The sequence below is a fragment of the Oryctolagus cuniculus genome, chromosome 5 (assembly GCF_051225735.1).
Source record: "Oryctolagus cuniculus isolate XC-2025 breed Fujian yellow rabbit chromosome 5, ASM5122573v1, whole genome shotgun sequence".
Lineage (NCBI taxonomy): Eukaryota > Metazoa > Chordata > Mammalia > Lagomorpha > Leporidae > Oryctolagus > Oryctolagus cuniculus.
Window position 1 is genome coordinate 154,620,922 of NC_142871.1, and position 20,908 is coordinate 154,641,829.

Genomic DNA, 20,908 nt, shown 5'->3' on the forward strand with positions numbered 1-20,908 from the left:
TTAATAAATAAATAAATAAAAAGGTGGGGGCTTACTGGTACAGTAAAGTTTCTCTCTCCGCCAACCTTGCAAAGGTGATAAAGAGACAAAGAGCTGGGATATACATAATAAAAGGGGAGAGTTAAGGCTACAATTCAGTAGCCTAGGCAACCCAGTGGGAGTCCGCAGGAGAAACCGAGCCTGCACAGACTCTTTGGGTAGAAGCCAGAGATCAGAAGCTAAATACCATCCACTCTGCTCAGCCTTGCAGTATTACTTACCTCCTGAATAAAAAATAAAATAAAATAAATAAATGAATAAATAAAGAGAGATTTAGCACGCATAACCTGAGGGTGTCACCTTTGCACACCTGTAACCCTGAAGAACCAAGCAGATCTCTCAGGCCACACCCATCTCAAGCCTCAAAGGCTCCTCCAACAGCAGGCAGTCCACTTAACACAGACATAGAAAAAAAAAAACCTCACAGTGAGGGAAACAGAATTAACCATGCCAAGCAATAAACACAGAAATCGAGGGAACAAGATCAACGATGACATTATGACACCTCCAAATAAACAAAGCACCCCAAGCCAAGATTATGAAGATGATGAGATAGAAGAAATGCAAGATACGGATTTCAAAAAATTTATGATAAGAACATTTAGAAGTTTTCAAAAGCAAATCCTGGAACTACAGAAATCCTTATTGGACAGGATTGAAAATCTCTCTCGTGAAAATGAAATTTTAAGGAAGAATCAAAATGAAATGCAGAAACTAGTAGAACAGGAAAGTGTGATAGTGAAGAGAAATCAAAATGAAATGAAGAGCTCAATAGATCAAATGACAAACACATTAGAGAGCCTTAAAAACAGAATGGGTGAAGCAGAAGAGAGAATATCGGACTTAGAAGACAGAGAACAGGAAAGGATACAGTCAAACCAAAGAAAAGAAGAGGAAATTAGAAATCTAAAAAATATTGTTGGGAATCTACAGGATACTATTAAAAAAAACCAACATTCGGGTTCTAGGAGTTCCTGAAGGCATGGAGAGAGAGAAAAGATTAGAAGGCCTTTTTAGTGAGATACTAGCAGAGAACTTTCCAGGTTTGGAGAAGGACAAAGACATCCTAGTACAGGAAGCTCATAGAACCCCCAGTAAACATGACCAAAAGAGATCCTCACCACGACACGTTGTAATGAAACTCACCACAGTGAAACATAAAGAAAAGATCCTAAAATGTGCAAGAGAGAAACATCAGATTACTCTCAGAGGATCTCCAATCAGACTCACAGCAGACTTCTCATCAGAAACACTACAGGCTAGGAGGGAATGGCAAGACATAGCACAGGTGCTAAGAGAGAAAAATTGCCAGCCCAGAATATTATATCCTGCTAAGCTCTCATTTGTGAATGAAGGTGAAATAAAGACCTTTCATAGTAAACAGAAACTGAAAGAATTTGTCGCCACTAGTCCGGCCAAGCAAAAGATACTTAAAGATGTGCTACACTCAGAAACACAGAAACACGGCAATCAATATGAAAGAAGGGAAAGGAAGAACACCTACCAGTAAAAGAGCATGGGACGCTCAAAGCATATACTAGAAAATATCTCTGGGAAAATGGCAGGGCAAAGTCACTATGTATCAATAGTCACAATAAACGTGAATGGCCTGAACTGTCCAGTTAAAAGACACAGACTGGCTGACTGGCTTAACGAACAACACCCAACTATTTGTTGCCTACAAGAAACACATCTCTCTAACAAAGATGCATGCAGACTGAAAGTGAAAGGTTGGAAAAAGATATTCCATGTCAACAAAAACCAAAAAAAAGCAGGTGTAGCCATATTAATATCAGACAAAATAAACTTTAACACAAAAACTGTTAAGAGAGACAAAGAGGGACACTATATAATGATTAAGGGTTCAATTCAACAGGAAGATGTAACTATTATAAATGTATATGCACCTAATTACAGGGCACCGGTCTATTTAAAAGATATGTTAAGGGACTTAAAGGGAGACTTAGAATCCAATACAATAGTACTGGGGGACTTTAATACTCCACTCTCAGAAATAGATAGATCATCCAGACAGAAGATCAACAAGGAAACAGCAGATTTAATTTAATCCATTGCCCAAATGGATCTAACAGAATCTACAGAACTTTCAATCCTACATCTAAAGACTTCACATTCTTCTCAGCAGTGCATGGAACCTTCTCTAGGATTGATCACATACTAGGTCATAAAGCAAGTCTCAGCATATTTAAAAGAATTAGAATCATACCATGCAGCTTCTCAGACCACAGTGGAATGAAGCTGGAAATTAGCAACTCAGGAAACCCCAGAAAGTGTGCAAACACATGGAGACTGAACAACATGCTCCTGATGAACACTGGGTCATTCAAGAAATCAAAAGAGAAATCAGAAACTTTCTGGAAGTAAATGAGGATAACAACACAACATATCCCAACTTATGGGATACGGCAAAAGCAGTATTGAGAGGCAAGTTTATAGCAATAGGGGCCTATATCAAGAAATTAGAAAGGCACCAAATAGATGAGCTTTCAGTGCATCTCAAGGACCTAGAAAACTGCAGCAAACCAGACCCAAATCTAGTAGGAGAAGAGAAATAATTAAAATCAGAGAAGAAATTAACAGGATTGAATAAAAAAAAAAACACTACAAAAAATCAGCCAAGCAAAGAGCTGGTTTTTTGAAAAAAATAAACAAAATTGACACCCCATTGGCCAAACTAACTAAAAAAAAGAAGAGAAAAGACCCAAATCAATAAAATCAGAGATGAAAAAGGAAACGTAACAACAGACACTACAGAAATAAAAAGAATCATCAGAAATTACTACAAGGACCTGTATGCCAGCAAACAAGAAAATCTATCAGAAATGGATAGATTCCTGGACACATGCAATCTACCAAAATTGAACCATGAAGACACAGAAAACCTACACAGACCCATAACTGAAACAGAAATTGAAACAGTAATAAAGGCCCTCCCAACAAAGAAAAGCCCAGGACCAGATGGATTCACTGCTGAATTCTACCAGACATTTAAAAAAGAACTGATTCCATTCCTTCTCAAACTATTCAGAACAATCGAAAAACAGGGAATCCTCTCAAATTCTTTCTATGAAGCCAGCATCACCTTAATCCCTAAGCCAGAGAAAGATGCAGCAATGAAAGAAAATTATAGACCAATATCCCTGATGAACATAGATGCAAAAATCCTCAATAAATTTCTCGCCAATAGAATACAACAACACATCAGGAAAGTCATCCACCCAGACCAAGTAGGATTCATCCCTGGTATGCAGGGATGGTTCAACATTCGCAAATCAATCAATGTGATTCACCACATTAACAGACTGCAGAAGAAAAACCATATGATTATCTCAATTGATGCAGAGAAAGCATTTGATAAGATTCAACACCCTTTCATGATGAAAACTCTAAGCAAATTGGGTATAGAAGGAACATTCCTCAATATAATCAAAGCAATTCATGAAAAGCCCACAGCCAGCATCCTATTCAATGGGGAAAAGTTGGAAGCATTTCCACTGAGATCTGGCACCAGACAGGGATGCCCACTCTCACCACTGCTATTTAACATAGTTCTGGAAGTTTTAGCTAGAGCCATCATACAAGAAAAAGAAATTAATGGAATACAAATTGAGAAGGAAGAAGTAAAACTATCCCTCTTTGCAGACGATATGATTCTTTACTTAGGTGATCCAAAGAACTCTACTAAGAGACTATTGGAAGTCATAGAGCAGTTTGGCAAAGTGGCAGGATATAAAATCAATGCACAAAAATCAACAGCCTTGGTATACACAAGCAATGCCATGACTGAGAAAGAACTGCTAAGATCAATCCCATTCACAATAGCTACAAAAACAAATACCTTGGAATAAACTTAACCAAGGACGTTAAAGATCTCTACGATGAAAATTACAAAACCTTAAAGAAAGAAATAGAAGAGGATACCAAGAAATGGAAAAATCTTCCATGCTCATGGATTGGAAGAATCAACATCATCAAAATGTCCATTCTCCCAAAAGCAATTTATAGACTCAATGCAATCCCAATCAAGATACCAAAGACATTCTTCTCAGATCTAGAAAAAATGATGCTGAAATTCATATGGAGGCACAAGAGACCTTGAATAGCTAAAGCAATTTTGTACAACAAAAACAAAGCCGGAGGCATCACAATACCAGACTTCAGGACATACTACAGGGCAGTTGTAATCAAAACACATAGTACTGGTACAGAAACAGATGGATAGACCAATGGAACAGAATTGAAACACCAGAAATCAACCCAAACATCTACAGCCAACTTATATTTGATCAAGGATCTAAAACCAATTCCTGGAGCAAGGACAGTCTATTCAATAAATGGTGCTGGGAAAACTGGATTTCCACGTGCAGAAGCATGAAGCAAGACCCCTTCCTTACACCTTATATAAAAATCCACTCAACGTGGATTAAAGACCTAAATCTATGACCTGACACCATCAAATTATTAGAGAGCATTGGAAAAACCCTGCAGGATATAGGTACTGGCAAATCAACTATTGGGATTGCATCAAATTGAGAAGTTTCTGTACTGCAAAAGAAACAGCCAGGAGAGTGAAGAGACAACCGACACAATGGGAAAAAATATTTGCAAACTATGCTACAGATAAAGGGTTAATAACCAGAATCTACAGAGAGATCAAGAAACTGCACAACATCAAAACAAACAACCCACTTAAGAGATGGGCCAAGGACCTCAATAGACATTTTTCAAAAGAGGAAATCCAAATTGCCAACAGGCACATGAAAAAATGTTCAAGATCACTAGCAATCAGGGAAATGCAAATCAAAACCACAATCAGGTTTCACCTCACCCCGGTTAGAATGGCTCACATACACAAATCTACCAACAACAGATGCTGGCGAGGATGTGGGGAAAAAGGGACACTAACCCACTGTTGGTGGGAATGCAAACTGGTAAAGCCACTATGGAAGTCAGTCTGGAGATTCCTCAGAAACCTGAAGATAACCCTACCGTTCGACCCAGCCATCCCACTCCTTGGAATTTACCCAAAGGAATTTAAATTGGCAAACAAAAAAGCAGTCTGCACCCTAATGTTTATCGCAGCACAATTCACAATAGCCAAGACCTGGAACAAACCTAAATGCCCATCAACGGTAGACTGGATAAAGAAATTATGGGATATGTACTCTTTAGAATACTATACCGCAGTAAGAAACAGTGAAATCCAGTCATTTGCAACAAAATGGAGGAATCTGGAACACATCATGCTGAGTGAAGTAAGCCAATCCCAAAGGGACAAATACCATATGTTCTCCCTGATCGGTGACAACTGACTGAACACCAAAAAGGAAACCTGTTGAAGTGAAATGGACACTATGAGAAACAGTGACTTGATCAGCATAGCCCTGACTGTTAATGAACAACTTAATACATTATCCCTCTTAGTAGTTTTTTTTTGTCTGCTCTACTTAATATGACTGGTTTAATTCTGTAATTAATACACAGTTATGTCATGTCCCTCGACCAGCAAGGAAGACAGGACCCGAACTCTTCTTCAAGCAGTTTATTCAGGAACCTTGAACAAACTTCTTCTTCTGCCTCCTTTCCTCTCCCATCCCTCTTATAGCCATCAGCACACCAATCAAAAGCAGCCAAGTGGCAAGGATTGATTGGTACAGCAATGCGGAAGCCAGAAGGGAGCTCAGCCATCTCCTTATTAGGAGTTGTTTGTTTCTTGCCAGTCCTTCCGGGAGAAAGGAGCCGGCGCCATCTTTAGGGCGCGGTGCAATGGCTCCCCACAGTTCCCCCTTTTTGTTTTAGAACCAGGCATCTAAGGATTACAGGAGAAGGTAGGGGTCTGTCCCCCACTGCCAGGCATCCACCTGGAACAGCATCCTTTTCGCGGGGGTGGGATCTGGGATGCCAACCCACATGCAGACAGACTTGCCTTCCAGGGAACGTAATGGCTTGTTCTCTCCGCAGTGCTTTGCCTCGCACCCTGCACCCATGCCTAGCATTCAAGGAAGGCCAGCCATGCTTGTGGCGATTGTCCAGCCTCAAGGGCATAAAAGGCTTGAGCTATCATGGCCAATTCCCGCCGATGAGCTGTCCTCATCCTGCACAAACACCACAGGCAAAATAACACAACAAGTAACAGCAACCCCGTCAAAGCTCCAAGTCCCGCCCACTCCTTCAGGCTGGAGATGGCTGTGCGGATCCAGGATGACAATCCAGATGCGAAGGAGACATCCACACGTGTGGAGTTGATGGTGACCACGGCAAGGCGCAGTTGCTTCAAGGTGTAGTCAAATTCCGTGGACCAATTCTGCAAGAGCATCTGAGACAACTGTTTAGAGTAGTTTGCTGCCTGAGTCATGTTATCATACTGAACAGAGGTCACACACAACCCTGAAAATTTCCACTCACATTTATCCGGGGAGAAAATGTAAAGTATGCCTTCTTTGCCCAAATGTTATTGCGCCCTTGACATCCCGCCCACGGCAAGATACCATCCCCACGATTGCCATAGCAACGAGGGGCCCATCGTGGCTGAGAAGGAATGGTAGACCCCTGGTCCTTCTCCATGGCAGGCCACCATCCTGATATCCAGGAAGCATTGGCCAATCCAGGGGTTGTTGGAAAATCTACCCAGGCTGCAGATTGATTATACAACTTTATGCAAGAGCTATTTTCATAAGTAATATTATTACTAATCAAAAAACATAAACTGCCTTCTAAGGTGTAATTTCCTGCAGGTGCATATTGAGAATATGTATCCATGGGCAAGTAAGGGACTCCCAAGGTAAGACTGGTGGCAAAAAAGCGAGGGAACACTTGAGCGTTATACATCACCGGCATCGGCTTTGGGAATACTGATAGAATTCCCCATCTCTGCTCCGCCAGTGTCCGTTGCATTTGAGGCAGGAGTATCAGAAGCAACAGCAGGATTCTCCTCGTGGCAGACCCGCCTGACCGCTCGCTCTGGAACCCACACCGGGTCATGTTGATCCTGTGGAAAAACACAAACAGCACCTCATGCCCATGCCAGCACGTGATCAGGGCCACGCCACTGGCCCGTCAAGAGATCTTTCCATTTTACCAACCCTCTACTTGGGTTTCCTTGTTGCTGATGCCTGTCCACGGCTGAGTGCCCATGCACATCCAAATTTAAAAAATTAATTGTAAATAAGACTAAGGCAATTCTCTCTCTTGGGGTGTGGCTATAGGCAACTCCCCCTTTTTGTTTTAAAAGATATTCTTTCAGTGTGCGGTGTGCTCGCTCAATTATGCCCTGGCCCTGAGGATTATATGGCAATCCATGGACAAGTTGAACCTCCATTTTTTGGCAAAAGGTGGTAAAGGTTTGAGATGTATAGGCCGGGCCATTATCAGTTTTTAGCACGTGGGGTTTCCCCCAGGCGGCCCATGCATCCAGACAATGAGCAATCACCTGACGTGTAGATTCACCACTGAGGGGAGAGGCATACATAATGTCTGAGCACGTGTCCACTGAGACATGAACATATTTCAATTTCCCAAATTCCGATACATGGGTCACATCCATCTGCCATACTCTCCCAGGCAGTAACCCTCTAGGGTTTACGCCAACACTAGGTTGCGCACGAGTAACAGCACAGTCAGCGCAATCAAGTACAATCTGTCTGGCATCTGCGCGGGAAAGATGAAATTTCTGCTGCAAAGCGCACGCATTGACATGAAAAGATTGATGGAAAGCTTTAGCAGCCTCTGCAGAAGTAGTAAAAAAGATGAATTCCTGTCTAGTACACAGGTCTACTCACGCATTGCCTTCACATAAAGGACCAGGCATGCCTGTGTGGGCTCTAATGTGCTGAGCGAAAAAGGGATTTTTCCGTGACCAAAGCAACTGCTGGGCTATATGCAATAGGGATGCAATTGGGCTAGAAGGTTTAATCGGCCCTGCGGTTTCCAATATCTTTAATGCGTTCACCACATATAAGGAATCTGACAACAAATTAAAGGCAAAAGAGCACTGCTTAAGGACCTCAATAACTATTTTTAACTCCACAACTTGAGGTGAGCCTGGCTGAAACTGATGAAATACCGGGTCATTACCCTCTACCATATAAACCCCACAGCCTGTTTTTGACCCATCCGTAAATATATTTGGAGCACCTAGTAATGGCTCAGCGGCTGTAATTTTTGGAAATACTACCGGATGTTCTTTAAAAAATTGTAACAATGGACTTTTTGGTAAATGATTGTCTATAAAGCCTGGGAACCCACAGCGAAACACTGCCCAATCATCTAAAAGAGCACATAGGACGTTGACTTGTTTGGCATCATAAGGAACAATCACTTCACATGGCAATTTTCCAAAATATTGTAAACATTGTTGCAAACCTTCCAGTGCTAGCTTTGCCACCGCTGCCGGATAATACTCAATAGACTTGGCTGGAGAGCTCCTTGGATGTATCCACAAAAGCGGACCTTCCTGCCATACTAGCCCTGTAGGTTGGTTAAGCGTTGGGAGAATGCATAATGACAATGGCAGATTTTCATTCATTCTGCATAAGAATGCCTCCTGTAATTTCTTTTCTACCTTCTCTAGGGCCTCCCTGGCCTCCGGAGTTAAGCACCGCGGTGAGTCCAACGCTGAATCACCACGCAAAATGACATAAAGTGGCTTAAGTTCATAATTGGGAAGATTCAAATAACCCCTAACCCAATTTATATCTCCTAATAATCTCTGAAAATCATTTAAAGTCTTTAAACTATCTTTGCGCAATTCCACCTTTTGAGGAACAATTTGAGTACTAGTTATGCAGGATCCCAGATAAGTTGCAATGCTTCCTTTTTGAACCTTTTCAGGGGCAATAAATAACTTCTTACTTTCTAACAACTGAATCAAATATGCAAAGCCATCATCTAATACGAATTCGTCTTTTGCTGCTAAGAGGATGTCATCCATGTAATGGATGCATTTTAAGGAAGAAAATCTCTTACGTAAAGGCCCAATCGCTTGACCCACGAATAGCTGACACATTGTGGGGCTGTTAGCCATGCCCTTCGGAAGCACAACCCATTCATACCTCTGGTCAGGCTGCTCATGATTGCACGCCGGCAAGGTAAAGGCAAACCTTTCACAATCCTTTGTATGTAGGGGTATGGAGAAGAAACAGTCTTTAATGTCTATTATTATTATGGGCCATCCCTGTGGAAGTGTAGATAGAAGAGGCAGCCCACGTTGCACAGGCCCCATGACCTGCATCTGCATACTAATAGCTCTCAAGTCATGTAGCAACTGCCACTTCCCTGATTTCTTTTTTATTACAAAAATAGGAGTATTCTAAGGCGATACAGAGGGTCTAATGTGTCCTAAATTCAATTGTTCTTGAACAAATTGCTGTGCTGCGACCAATTTGTCTGAGGACAGAGGCCACTGAGGAACCCACACTGGGTCCTCGTGCTTCCAAGTAATGGGAATACCTTCCTCAGTGGCCCCTATGAAAAACCCAGCCCTTGGCGAGGAGGCCTCTGCACTACTTCAGTGGGCTCATTTCTTCCTTGTAAGAATTTTCCTATTCCATAATTCGGATGGTGTCCCATATCCTTTATCAATTTTTGAGAAACACAGGAGTATTCATTACTTAATTTATAGTTCATGTCTTTCAAAAGGTCTCGGCCCCATAAAGAGATAGGTAAATCCAAAACATAAGGTTGTACCATGCCTGAATGTCCCTCTGCATCCTCCCAGCACAGCATTACTGCGCTCATCTCAGGAGTTTCTGAATATCCCAGTCCCCGAAGGGATTGTGAGGATGCCTGTTTAGGCCACTTTGGAGGCCAATCCTTGGAGGCGATGATACTACAGTCTGCACCTGTGTCTAGTAGGCCAAGAATGTCCTTTCCATTTAGTTTTATCTTTAAGGTTGGTCTCTGGTCTAGTTCTAAAGACAAGAAGGTACAATCTACGCCTGTGGATCCAAAGCCTTCACTTCCTCGTTGTTTCTTTGATGCACTGAACTGCAAATTCTTGCTAGGAAGGATTACAAGTTGTGCAAACCTATCTCCTGGATTAATAGCTGTTATACCTCTAGGGGACTCAACCATGATTTTCACCATGCCAGTATAATCCGAATCTATGACTCCTGGATGAATTATGAGACCTTTCAAGGTAGAGGATGAACGTCCCAACAACAATCCCACTGTCCCTTCCTCTAGGGGTCCCTGAAAGTCTGACTCAATGGCTTGCACTCCCATTTTTGGTGTCAGTATGAGTCTGGCGGTGGCACAGAGGTCCAGGCCTGTGGAGCCTGCAGTGGCTCTCCACGGTCTCTGGGATGCCTGAAGCTGGGCCACTGACTTTGCCTCCCCTGCTGCTGGTCCTGATGGGGGCCCTGAAGCTGACGCTCGAATGCCCCATATATTTGCGGGCCCTGGGGACAAGGGCCCCGCTGCCCATTTTTTGGACGTGCCCCACCATTGCCAGAAGCAAGGACGTTGCCGTCAATGTCCTTTACCGAGCGGCATTCGTTGGCCCAGTGCTTTCCCTTCCTGCATTTTGGACAAATTCCTGGTCCTTCCTGTCTTTACTCTTTGCCTCTTCCCCTTTGTGGACATTGCCGCTTCATATGTCCCATTTTTCCACAACTGAAACATGCTCCAGCATTCCCTGATCCCCTATTGCCCTTCGTGATTTGAAGGACTGCTGCAGCGAGGCCAGTGTTGGATAGCAGCCCTCCTATTTCCCTGCATTGTTTTATCCATACCTGAAGCCCTTTGCTCTTCCATGGTGTTATAGCGGCTCTGCATTCCTTAGTGCACTGCTCAAAAACCAACTGTTCTATCAGCGGCATGGCACGATCTGGATCTCCAAAAATCCTACCCGCAGCTTCCGCCATGCGCGCTACAAAGTCTGAAAACAGCTCGGTGGGTCCCTGTGTAATCTTTGTCAAATTCCCACCTACCTCTCCTCTGTTGGGTATAGACTTCCAAGCCTTGATGGCTATCTTGTTAACTTGTTCATACACTGCATGTGGGTAACCTGTCTGCTGGTTAGTGAATCTCCCTACGCCTAGCAGCATATCTCTGTCCCAATGCGGATTCCCTGCCGCTGCATTTTCTGCCGTTTGTTCATTGGCAAAGTCAATCAGGAAAGCTCTGAAGTCTAAGTATTGTCCTGGTGACAATGCAGCACGAGCCAACCCGCTCCAGTCATTTGGAGTCATGCAGTGTCTTTGAAGATTTTCTACTTGAGCCAGCGTGAAAGAGCCGCTGATGCCATAGGCTCTTACTGACTCTGCCACTGATTTGATGATCTTTATGTTGAGGGGTTCCTCGTACCTCTGCCCTTGCAGATCTTGGAAGACAGGATAGGCAGCTCATCCTCGAGGCATGCTCGCACTAACTTCCATATTGGTCTGACTCCCCCTTCAAGATTACTCTGTTCAAGTGCAAAATCCAAATCCCTGCCTAGTTTGTCCCATGAAGGGATAGTAAGGCTTCCCGAAACCCCATACCAGGGTGCAATGGTATCGCAGTTACGTAAAAACCTATGCAATGTACTAGGCTTAAGTTTCAAACCGTTTTCTCGAAGCAGCACATTCAGCAACAGAAAAATTTGATGGGACTGTGAATTACCCATCGTCAAAAATTGCGCTCTTTCCCTGGCCACGGGTCAGAGATCCTTCTGCTTTTGTCGCAGAACTTCCTCTGCTTTAATCGCAGAACTACCCTCCCGCTATTATCGCAGGACTGCCCGCTCTTATCGCGGATCCCCACCTTATTTTCCTGGGGGACTTACCAGTGCTGCCCTGACTGCAGGAAGTTCTGAGTTCGCGTTTGAGATGGTTCCCCGTACGGGCCACCAGTTGTCGCGTCCCTTGACCAGCAAGGAAGACACGACCCGAACTCTTCTTCAAGCGGTTTATTCAGGAACCTTGAACAAGCTTCTTCTTCCGCCTCCTTCCCTCTCCCATCCCTCTTATAGCCATCAGCACACCAATCAAAAGCAGCCAAGTGGCAAGGACTGATTGGTACAGCAATGCGGAAGCCAGAAGGGAGCTCAGCCATCTCCTTATTAGGAGTTGTTTGTTTCTTGCCAGTCCTTCCGGGAGAAAGGAGCCGGCGCCATCTTTAGGGCGCGGTGCATTGGCTCCCCACAGAAAGGTCTTTATTTTACCTTCATTCACAAATGAGAGCGTTGCAGGATATAGAAATGTGGGATGGCAGTTTTTTTTCCTTTTAGTCCTTGGGCTATTTCTCATCATTCCCTCCTAGCCTGTAGGGTTTCTGATGAGAGGTCTGCTGTGAGTCTAATTGGAGATCCTCTGAGTAATCTGATGTTTCTCTCTCATACATTTTAGAATCTTTTCTTTTATATTTCATAGTGGTGAGTTTGATTACAACGTGTCGTGGTGAGAATCTCTTCTGGTCACGTTTACTGGGGGTTCTGTGTGCTTCCTGTATTTGGATGTCTCTTTCTTTCTCCAAACTTGGGAGGTTTTCTGCTAGTATCTCACTGAAAAGGCCTTCTAATCCTTTCACGCTCTCCATGGCCTTAGTGTTGTATTTAGTAATCAGCAACCTTTTACTCTGACTTCATTTAATTTTACTGAAAGCTACTTATTTTCCTCATTTCTCTAGATTGTGTAAAAAAATAGGTTTGTCTTGGACTGACCCTGACAGGACATTTATCTAAAAGCTCTGAGAAATAATTATCTACATATCTATCAGGAAGGAAATTAATTAAAATGTATGAAAGCACATTAATTTTCTGTATTGAGACACCCCAAATCTCCCTATACAACAATAGTTCTAAAACTTCAGCCTGAGTAAAATCATGTTGCTAAGTTAATCTTGAGATTGCTGTATAGTAATATTGGGATAGGTCCTAGAATTTGCTTTCAAATAAATTGCTGAGTGATGATATTTTTGGTTTAGGGACTATACTATCCTCCAGGATAAAGCTCAATCTTATTGTCAGGCCAACTAAGGTAAGAACTAAGATACTATAACAGAGATATTGCAGAATAGAGTGGCTTTTCTATTGAAATCATCTGGTGGTACTGCTTTGTTAAGGGATTGTTCTGCTAAGATATTGCTGTGTACTTCCATCGCATTGATGCATTCTCTCCTGGGATTTTGTTCTTGTTTGTGCAGTCATAATTACCTAATATCCAAATTTACATTCCAGCCAAGAGGTAGAGGCATGAAGAAGATGAGTGCAACTACCTTCATATTTAAGAAAACCCAGAAGCTGTATACATAATTGACATTCTGTTGGTGGAGGTCAGGCTAGGAAATGTAACTAGTAGCACAATGGCCACAAGTCCAGTTAATACTTGAGGCAGAGAATGGAATGTGTGTTGTTAGGTCGTTTTCTCCACCATAGAGGCTGCGATAACAATATTATGTGAATGAAAGGGAATGACATTTATCTTAAATGTAAAAAGCATGGGAATAAAAAAGTCTATGTTGAATATAATTCCACAAGAAAATAGCGACTATTTATTTAAGAATTTTTACATATAACTTTTATTAGATTTGCTATGTTTCATAATTCTATGAGGGTGCTTCAAAAAGTTCATTGAACATTAGCATTATCTTTTCATTTCATTTTCCATGAATATTTGAAACCATCTGCACATGGCTTCTGCTGTGGTTTCTGATTAGTCTTCAAGGTTACAAATTCATGAACTGTGCTTTATTTATGCATTTGTATCTGTTCTTACTGTTTTCTCTATTATCTATAAATAAAGTTAGAAACTGCACCAAGTCAAATTCTGAGTGGTGAATAAATAAGTGGTTTTTGAATAAGTGAATTGATTCAGGTTCTGGTGATAAAGGCCAATATTTTTTTAACTCTCTACAGTTTAATTTAGTTTTCCGTATAATATGACTTTGTTTAACAGTTTCAATCCCCAATAGAATCTTTACTGCACTTTTAACATCTTTGTTTCTTAAAGTGTAGATCAGAGGGTTTAAGCTGGGAGTGACAATTGTGTAAAAAAGAGCAAGGAATTTCCCTTCATTTTTATATGTGGTATTCTGTGGTCTGATGTAAATATAAATAACTGGTCCATAAAAGAGATTTACGACTGTGAGGTGGGAACCACATGTACTGAGGATCTTTTGCCACCTTGAGGTTGACCTGATTCTAATTACAACGTGAGTGATGACTCCATAGGAGATGAGAATTAGTGATAGAGGTACTAGAAGAAGTACTGTGCCAAAAACAAAGGCAAAAATCTCAATTACTTTTGAATAAACACAAGCCATCTTGATCAAGGCTGGCCCCTCACAGAGAAAATTATCCACTTTCCTGTGCCCACATCTTGGCAACTTCAAAGTCAGGGAACAAACAATTAAGGCACTGCCAAGACCACCCATCCAGGCAGTCAGCACCATCCTCTGGCATAGCTGAGGGTGCATGATTACTGTGTAGTGAAGAGGTTGACAGACAGCAGCATAGCGGTCATAAGCCATCACAGTCAAGAGAAGACATTCTGTGGCTGCAAAGACAAGGGCAAAGAAGAACTGGAGCACACACCCTCCATATGTAATAGATTTCTTTGGACCCCATAGATTTACCAGCATCTGGGGGATAATGCTAGTTGTATAACAGAGGTCCACAAAAGACAGATTGGATAAGAAGAAATACATGGGAGTATGGAGCTGGGCATCCAGATAAGACACAAGAATGATGGTTGTGTTTCCTACCAAAGTCACGACATAGAAGATGAAGACAACTGCAGAGATGATGCGTTCTAACTGTGGTTGATCAGAAAACCCTAGAAGGATGAAGTCTGTCCCGGAACTTCCATTGCTTGTTTCCATTGCCTTTTTGAAGGCTGAGGAATAACACCCTGTTAACCAATGTAAGTGTCAGACTTAGGTAGAAATGAAAATTTCTGAAGTGCATCATGAGTATACAGAACTGACTATTCTGCCCACTTGTCACATTTGGAAGATATCTCGAATTTTCCTCTGTCAGTTCTCGTAATCTTTTCGTGTTTAGTTTTACCCAAGTTAGTCTATTGATAGCATGCTAAACCCAACAATACTGAATTGTGATAACTGAAAATGGTGACATGTTACATCAGCACACATGGTTCTATATATTTTCATTAAGTAATAAAGGCATAAATACAACTATCACATTTTTAAAATGGGTAGATACTTTGAGGGGTTATTATTTCTTGAAATTATGACATAAATGTCATCTGATTATGATAAAACTTTCCTCTATCAAAGGAGTTGAACTTGACAAAAAAAAGGTAATGAAATATTTTCTTGGCATAAGCTCAAGACTTTGGTAGCAGAATCAGACATCTTCACTTTCAAATATTCGCATCCCTACCATTGTAATCATAATCACAATCACCACCACCTTGTTTCTCCTCCTGTTTTTTCAATCACCTCAACACTGCATGCACTGTTCCTGTTATATCTACTGTTTAACCACTCCTACTTCACTGCCTTTTTTGTGAATTTGTTTTCTTATTATTTCTTTTCTGTACATGCATTTGCTTACATGTACAGATGCTATATATTTTTAAAGTACCTTTAATAACTGATATTACATCATCTAAGTGGTACCATGGAGTTGATGCAGAGTTAAAAACTGAACTACTGTCACAGCCATTTGGCCACCACATACATGTAGTGACATTCTGTGTCAGCTTCTACTCACCTGCCGTTCAGCAGAATTAGCCAGGCAGCTAATTCAAACAACAAAGCATTCCTTAGATAACCAGTGAGTTGACTTTCCCATGGAATGTACCAATTACATGAGTGGATCTTCAGATTGCTTTGAAACCATTTATGGAAAAACACCACCTCTTTTCAACTCTAAAGAATACAGACAATGGATAAAAACTTTTAACAACCTCACTCTTTCTGATTATTGTATCATATTAAACAGATGGACTGTTTAATGACTGAATTATGTTTTTTTACCAGATAATTCATGATCATGTACTTCAGACCCAAGGTACCTTACTTACAATGTCTCTTGGCTATGCAATGAAAGCTTTGTTTGTTGAAATTATCTGATGAAATGATATGAAGATAAATTATCTTGACTGTATAATTTTTATAAACACTTCAGCTAGAATATGAGTATTATAATCACAAATAAGGATCTGTGATATTCAAATAATGAGAGGTGTAGTTTTTCTCTGTACAAAAATGTAAACTTAATTATTGAGTGTCTAGTTTTTACATAGTAGGATGTCAGCTAAGCAAAGTACAGTTCCTGAGCACATTGTCAACTGCTTCAAAATTCCTGGCATCCATTTCAGGCCCCACCACTTAAAAGCTATGTTTCTTTGGGCAATTATTTAACCCAGGTTTGTATTCCAGGTACTTTAAATGCAAAGTAAATGTAACAGTATTGCCTTCCTCAAGGGAGTTTATGCGTATTAATACTCGTGAAAGTACTTGAAACAGTGCTTGGTCATATTTAGCTCAAAAAATAACAAGCTATATCCACCTAGTGGCACATCATTATTATTCTGTCTATATATTCTCTCCTCCTCCTCCTCCTCCTTTTTCACATAAGAGATTTTGCCGTGAAGGTCTAGAAGTAAACTGGAAAGTCGTAAATTTTTTGCATAACTTTAAAATGCACAAACAGAATTCCATACACAAAGAACGTACACAAACATGCATTTTGAGGTAATGAGTCTCAGGGCCAGGGGAGGGCTTGAGAACCTGAAATACTTGGTATACAAATGCACTGGGTTCTTTGCTTCAGGTTGGGATGGTGTTAGAATTAAAAGGCCATGAATTTGAAAGCTGAAATAGACGTGAGTAGTCTGCATAGAGGATTCCAGAGAATAGTCATGCAAAGCCTGTTTACATAAGGTTAGTGACAGAGAACTCAGTTTCACATGAAGCAGATTCTTTCCTTATTGACTCTCACTTGCTTACATTGAGTTCAGCGGTTCTACTTTGCACTCTCCAGGCAATTGCTATTTTCCTTTATTATGAATATAACAAAGACTACATCAGCTTAGTATGGCTTTGTTAAAAAAAACCCTCTGGGGGCTGGCGCTGTGGTGCAGTAGGCTAAGCCTTTGGCTGTGGCACCAGCATCCTAAATGGGCAGAGGTTCATGTTCCTGCTGCTCCTCTTCTGATCCAGCTCTCTGCTATGGCCTGGGAAAGCAGTAGAAGATGGCCCAAGTGCTTGGGCTCCTGCACCCATGTGGGAGACCTGGAAGAGGCTCCTGGCTCCTGGCTTCTACTATCTCAGGTCTGGCTTTTGTGGCCATTTGGAGAGTGAACCACCAGATGGAAAACCTTTCTATCTTTCTGTCTCTGTCTGCAACTCTGCCTTAAATTAATGAATAAAATCTTTAAAACAAACCCTTCAGTTTTAGTTTGATAGATATAATAACAAATAGTAAATTTTAATAAATTTATGTGATTTTTTTTACTACTATCATGCTAATCAAGAAATAGAACATTGCCAGCTGCTCCAGGTGCTTTTCTTTGTATCTCTGGTCACTCATTGTGAAGATATACTAGAGCTTATTTCTTCTATCTAAATATATTTTGGTACCTGTTTTCCAATATTCCCTGCCTCTCCTCCCCTACTCTTCCCATTTTCTACTAATCATAATTATATTATCAGATTGATTTTTTAAAGCATCTGTATATGAGAACATGTGGTGACAAACACTCTGAATAAATTTGGTATAAGAGGAACATATGCTAACATGATAAAGGCTATATGCAAACTCACAGCCAACTTCATATGGAATCAGGAAAAGCTTAAAATTATTTCCTCTAAGATCTAGAATAACACAAACATGTCCCTTCTTACCAAATTGGGAATCTTAGCCAAGGTAGTTAGGGAGAAGAAAAAATAAATGTTTTATTAATAGGATGGTAGGAAGTCAAATTATCCATGTTTGTAGCTAATATGTTTCTGTAAATACAAAATCCTAAAGACTCCATCCAAAGCCTGTTAAAATTGACACATGAATTGTTGCAGGATACAAAATTAACATAAAGGCTAGTAATATTTTTATATATTAATAATAATGTTACTGAGAAAAAATCATGAAAGCAATCAAACTAAGAATAACTGTCAAAAAAAAAAAAAAGACCTAGAAACAACTTTAGCCAAGAAGTAAAAGATTTCTATAATGAAATTTATAATACACTGATAAAAAAAATTGAAGAAGACATTCAAAAGTAGAAAGACATCTCATGTTCATGAATTGGAAGACTTAGAATTAATAGTGTTAAAATTTTCAGAATATTGCAAATAATTTACAGATTTAATGCAATTCCCATCCAAATACCAATGGCATTCTTCACAGAACTGTTTGTTTTGTTGTTGAGTTTCTTGATCTCTTTATATATTCCTGTTATTAATCCTTTATCAGTTGAATAAATTACAAATAATTTTTCCCATTCTGTCGGTTGCTTCTTCACTTTTTTAGTGTTTCTTTTATAGCACAGAAGCTTCTCAACTTGATATAATCCCAACTGTTAATTTTGGCTTTGATTGCCTGTGCCTCTGGGGTCCTTTCTAAGAACTCTTTTCCTGTGCCAATGTCCTACAGGGCTTCTCCAATGTCCTCCTTTTTAAAAATTAGATTTATATATTTACTTGAAAGTCAGAGTTACACAGAGAGAAAGAGAGAGAGAGCTCTTCCATCTGATGATTCACTCCCCAACTGGCCACAATGGCCAGAGCTGCACCGATCCGAAGCCAGGAGCCAGCAGCTTTTTCTGGGTCTCCCACATAGGTGCAGGTGCCCAAGGACTTGGGCCACCTTCTACTGCTTTCACAGGCTATAGCAGAGAGCTGGATCAGAAGAGGAGCAGCCAGGACTAGAACCGGCACCCATATGGGATATTGGCGCTTCAGGCCAGGGTGTTAACCCACTAGGCCACAGTGCCAGCCCCTAATGTCCTCTTATAATTTGATGGCATCAGATCATAGATTTAGATCTTTAATCCATTTTCAGTGGATTTTTGTATAAGGTGTAAGGTAGGGGTCTTGCTTTGTACTTCTGCATGTGGAAATCCAGTTTTCCCAGCACCATTTGTTGAAGAGACTGTCCTTGCTCCTTGCTCCAGGGATTGGTTTTAGCTTCTTTGTGAAAGATAAATTGGATTTAGATGCTTTTATTGATTTCCGGCATTTCTATTTTGCTCCATTGGTCTATCCATCTGTTTTTGTGCCAGCGCTATGCTATTTTGATTATAACTTCCCTGTAGTATGTTTTGAAATCTGTTATTGTGATGCCTGAAGCTTAGTTTTTGTAGTATAAGATTACTTTAGGTACTCGTGATCTTCTCAGGTTTTAATTGTTTCTTTTCTCCTACTAGTTTTGGTTTGGTTTGATGTTGTTTTTCTATCAATGCAGTCCTTGAACTGCGTTGATAGCTCATTTATTTGGTGCCCTTCTAATTTCTTGACATAGGCACCATTGGCTCTAAACGTTCCTCTTAACACTGCTTTTCTGTATCCCATACATTTTGATATGTTATAGTTTCTTCATTCATTTACAAAAGCTTTTTGATTTCTCTGATGACACACTGTTCATTCAGGAGCATGTTGTTCAGTCTCCATGTATTTGCATATTTTCTATAGATTCTTGAGTTGTTGATTTCCAGCTTCATTCCTTTGTGGTCAGTGAGGATGCATGGTATGATTATAATTTTTTTGAATTAGCTGAGACTTGCCTTATGGCCTAGTATGTGGTCTATCCTGGAGAAAGTTCCATGCATTGCTGAGAAGAATGTATATTCTGCAACTTATGAAAAGTTATGTAAATATCTGTTAGGTCTATTTGGTCCGTAGTGTCAATTAACTATATTGTTTCCTTGCTGATTTTCTGTCTGGTTGATCTGTCCATTGCTGAAAGTGGGGTATTGAAGTCCCCCATTATTATTGTATTCTATAGATCCAATAACATTTCCTTTAAATGGCCAGTTGCCCTGTATTTGGGTGCATACACATTCATTATAGTCACATCTTCCTGTTGTATTGATCCCTTAATCATTGCATAGTGCCCTTCCTTTAGCATTTTTGCATTAGAGTCTATTTTGCCTGAAATTAGGATGGCCACAGCAGCTCTTTTTTGGTTTCTGTTAGCGTGGAATATCTTTTTTCAATGTCTATTTTTATTACAGTTCAGTCTATAGTTCTTTTGCCTTATTGGTTAAATTTTTTCTTAAGTATTTTTGGCAGGTATAGTGAATAAGATTGCATTCTCGGCTTCTTTTCATAGTTTATTGTTATTTTATCGAAATAATACAGATTTTTGTGTGTTGATTTTATATCAAACAATGTTACCAAATTCATTTATTAGTTCTAAAAGTTGCTTGGATGAGTTCTTAGAAGTTTCTATACATATCAGCAGTCAAAAACAATGAAATCAGGTCATTTGCAACAAGATGGAGGAATCTGCAAAACATTATGTTGAGTGAATTAAGCCAGTCCCAAAGGGACAAATATCATATGTTCTCCCTAATCGGCGACAACTAACTGAGCACCAAAGGGGAAACCTGTTGTAGTGAAATGGACACTATGAGAAACAGTGACCTGATCAGCTCTTGTCCTGACTGTTGATGTACAATTTAATACTTTATCCCTTTTAGTATTTTTTTGTTCTACTAAATACTATTGGTTGAACTCTGTAATTAATACACAGTTATTCTTAGGTGTTGGCATTTAACTGAAAAGTGATACATGTTAAATATAATAGTGGGAATAAGAGAGGGAGGAGATGTACAATTTGGGACATGCTCAATCAGACTTGCCCCAAATGGTGGAGTTACAAATGTGCCAGGGGATTCCAATACAATCCCATCAAGGTGGCAGGTACCAATGCCACCTCAATAGTCCAAGTAATCAATTT

General features: G+C 40.5%; 1 protein-coding gene across 1 annotated transcript; it reads right to left on the minus strand.

The window, feature by feature from the left end:
• Positions 1-10,610: 10,610 nt before the first annotated feature.
• Positions 10,611-14,859, minus strand: LOC108177322 (putative olfactory receptor 2W6). The gene is made up of 2 exons (XM_089333561.1): positions 13,893-14,859; positions 10,611-11,380 (listed from the first exon to the last, which is right to left on the minus strand). The coding sequence occupies exons 1-2, from the start codon at positions 14,857-14,859 to the stop codon at positions 10,611-10,613; spliced, it is 1,737 nt and encodes a 578-aa protein (XP_089189687.1).
• Positions 14,860-20,908: the final 6,049 nt, after the last annotated feature.

Excerpts from the sequence above, each read along its gene's own strand:
- LOC108177322 (XM_089333561.1), bottom strand. The coding sequence starts at position 14,859 with ATGGAAACAAGCAATGGAAGTTCCGGGACAGACTTCATCCTTCTAGGG. Across the intron at positions 11,381-13,892 it reads ACGGAAAACTAAATTAAACT|ATCTGCAAGGGCAGAGGTAC; the intron begins GTAGAGAGTTAA and ends CTGTCTTCCAAG.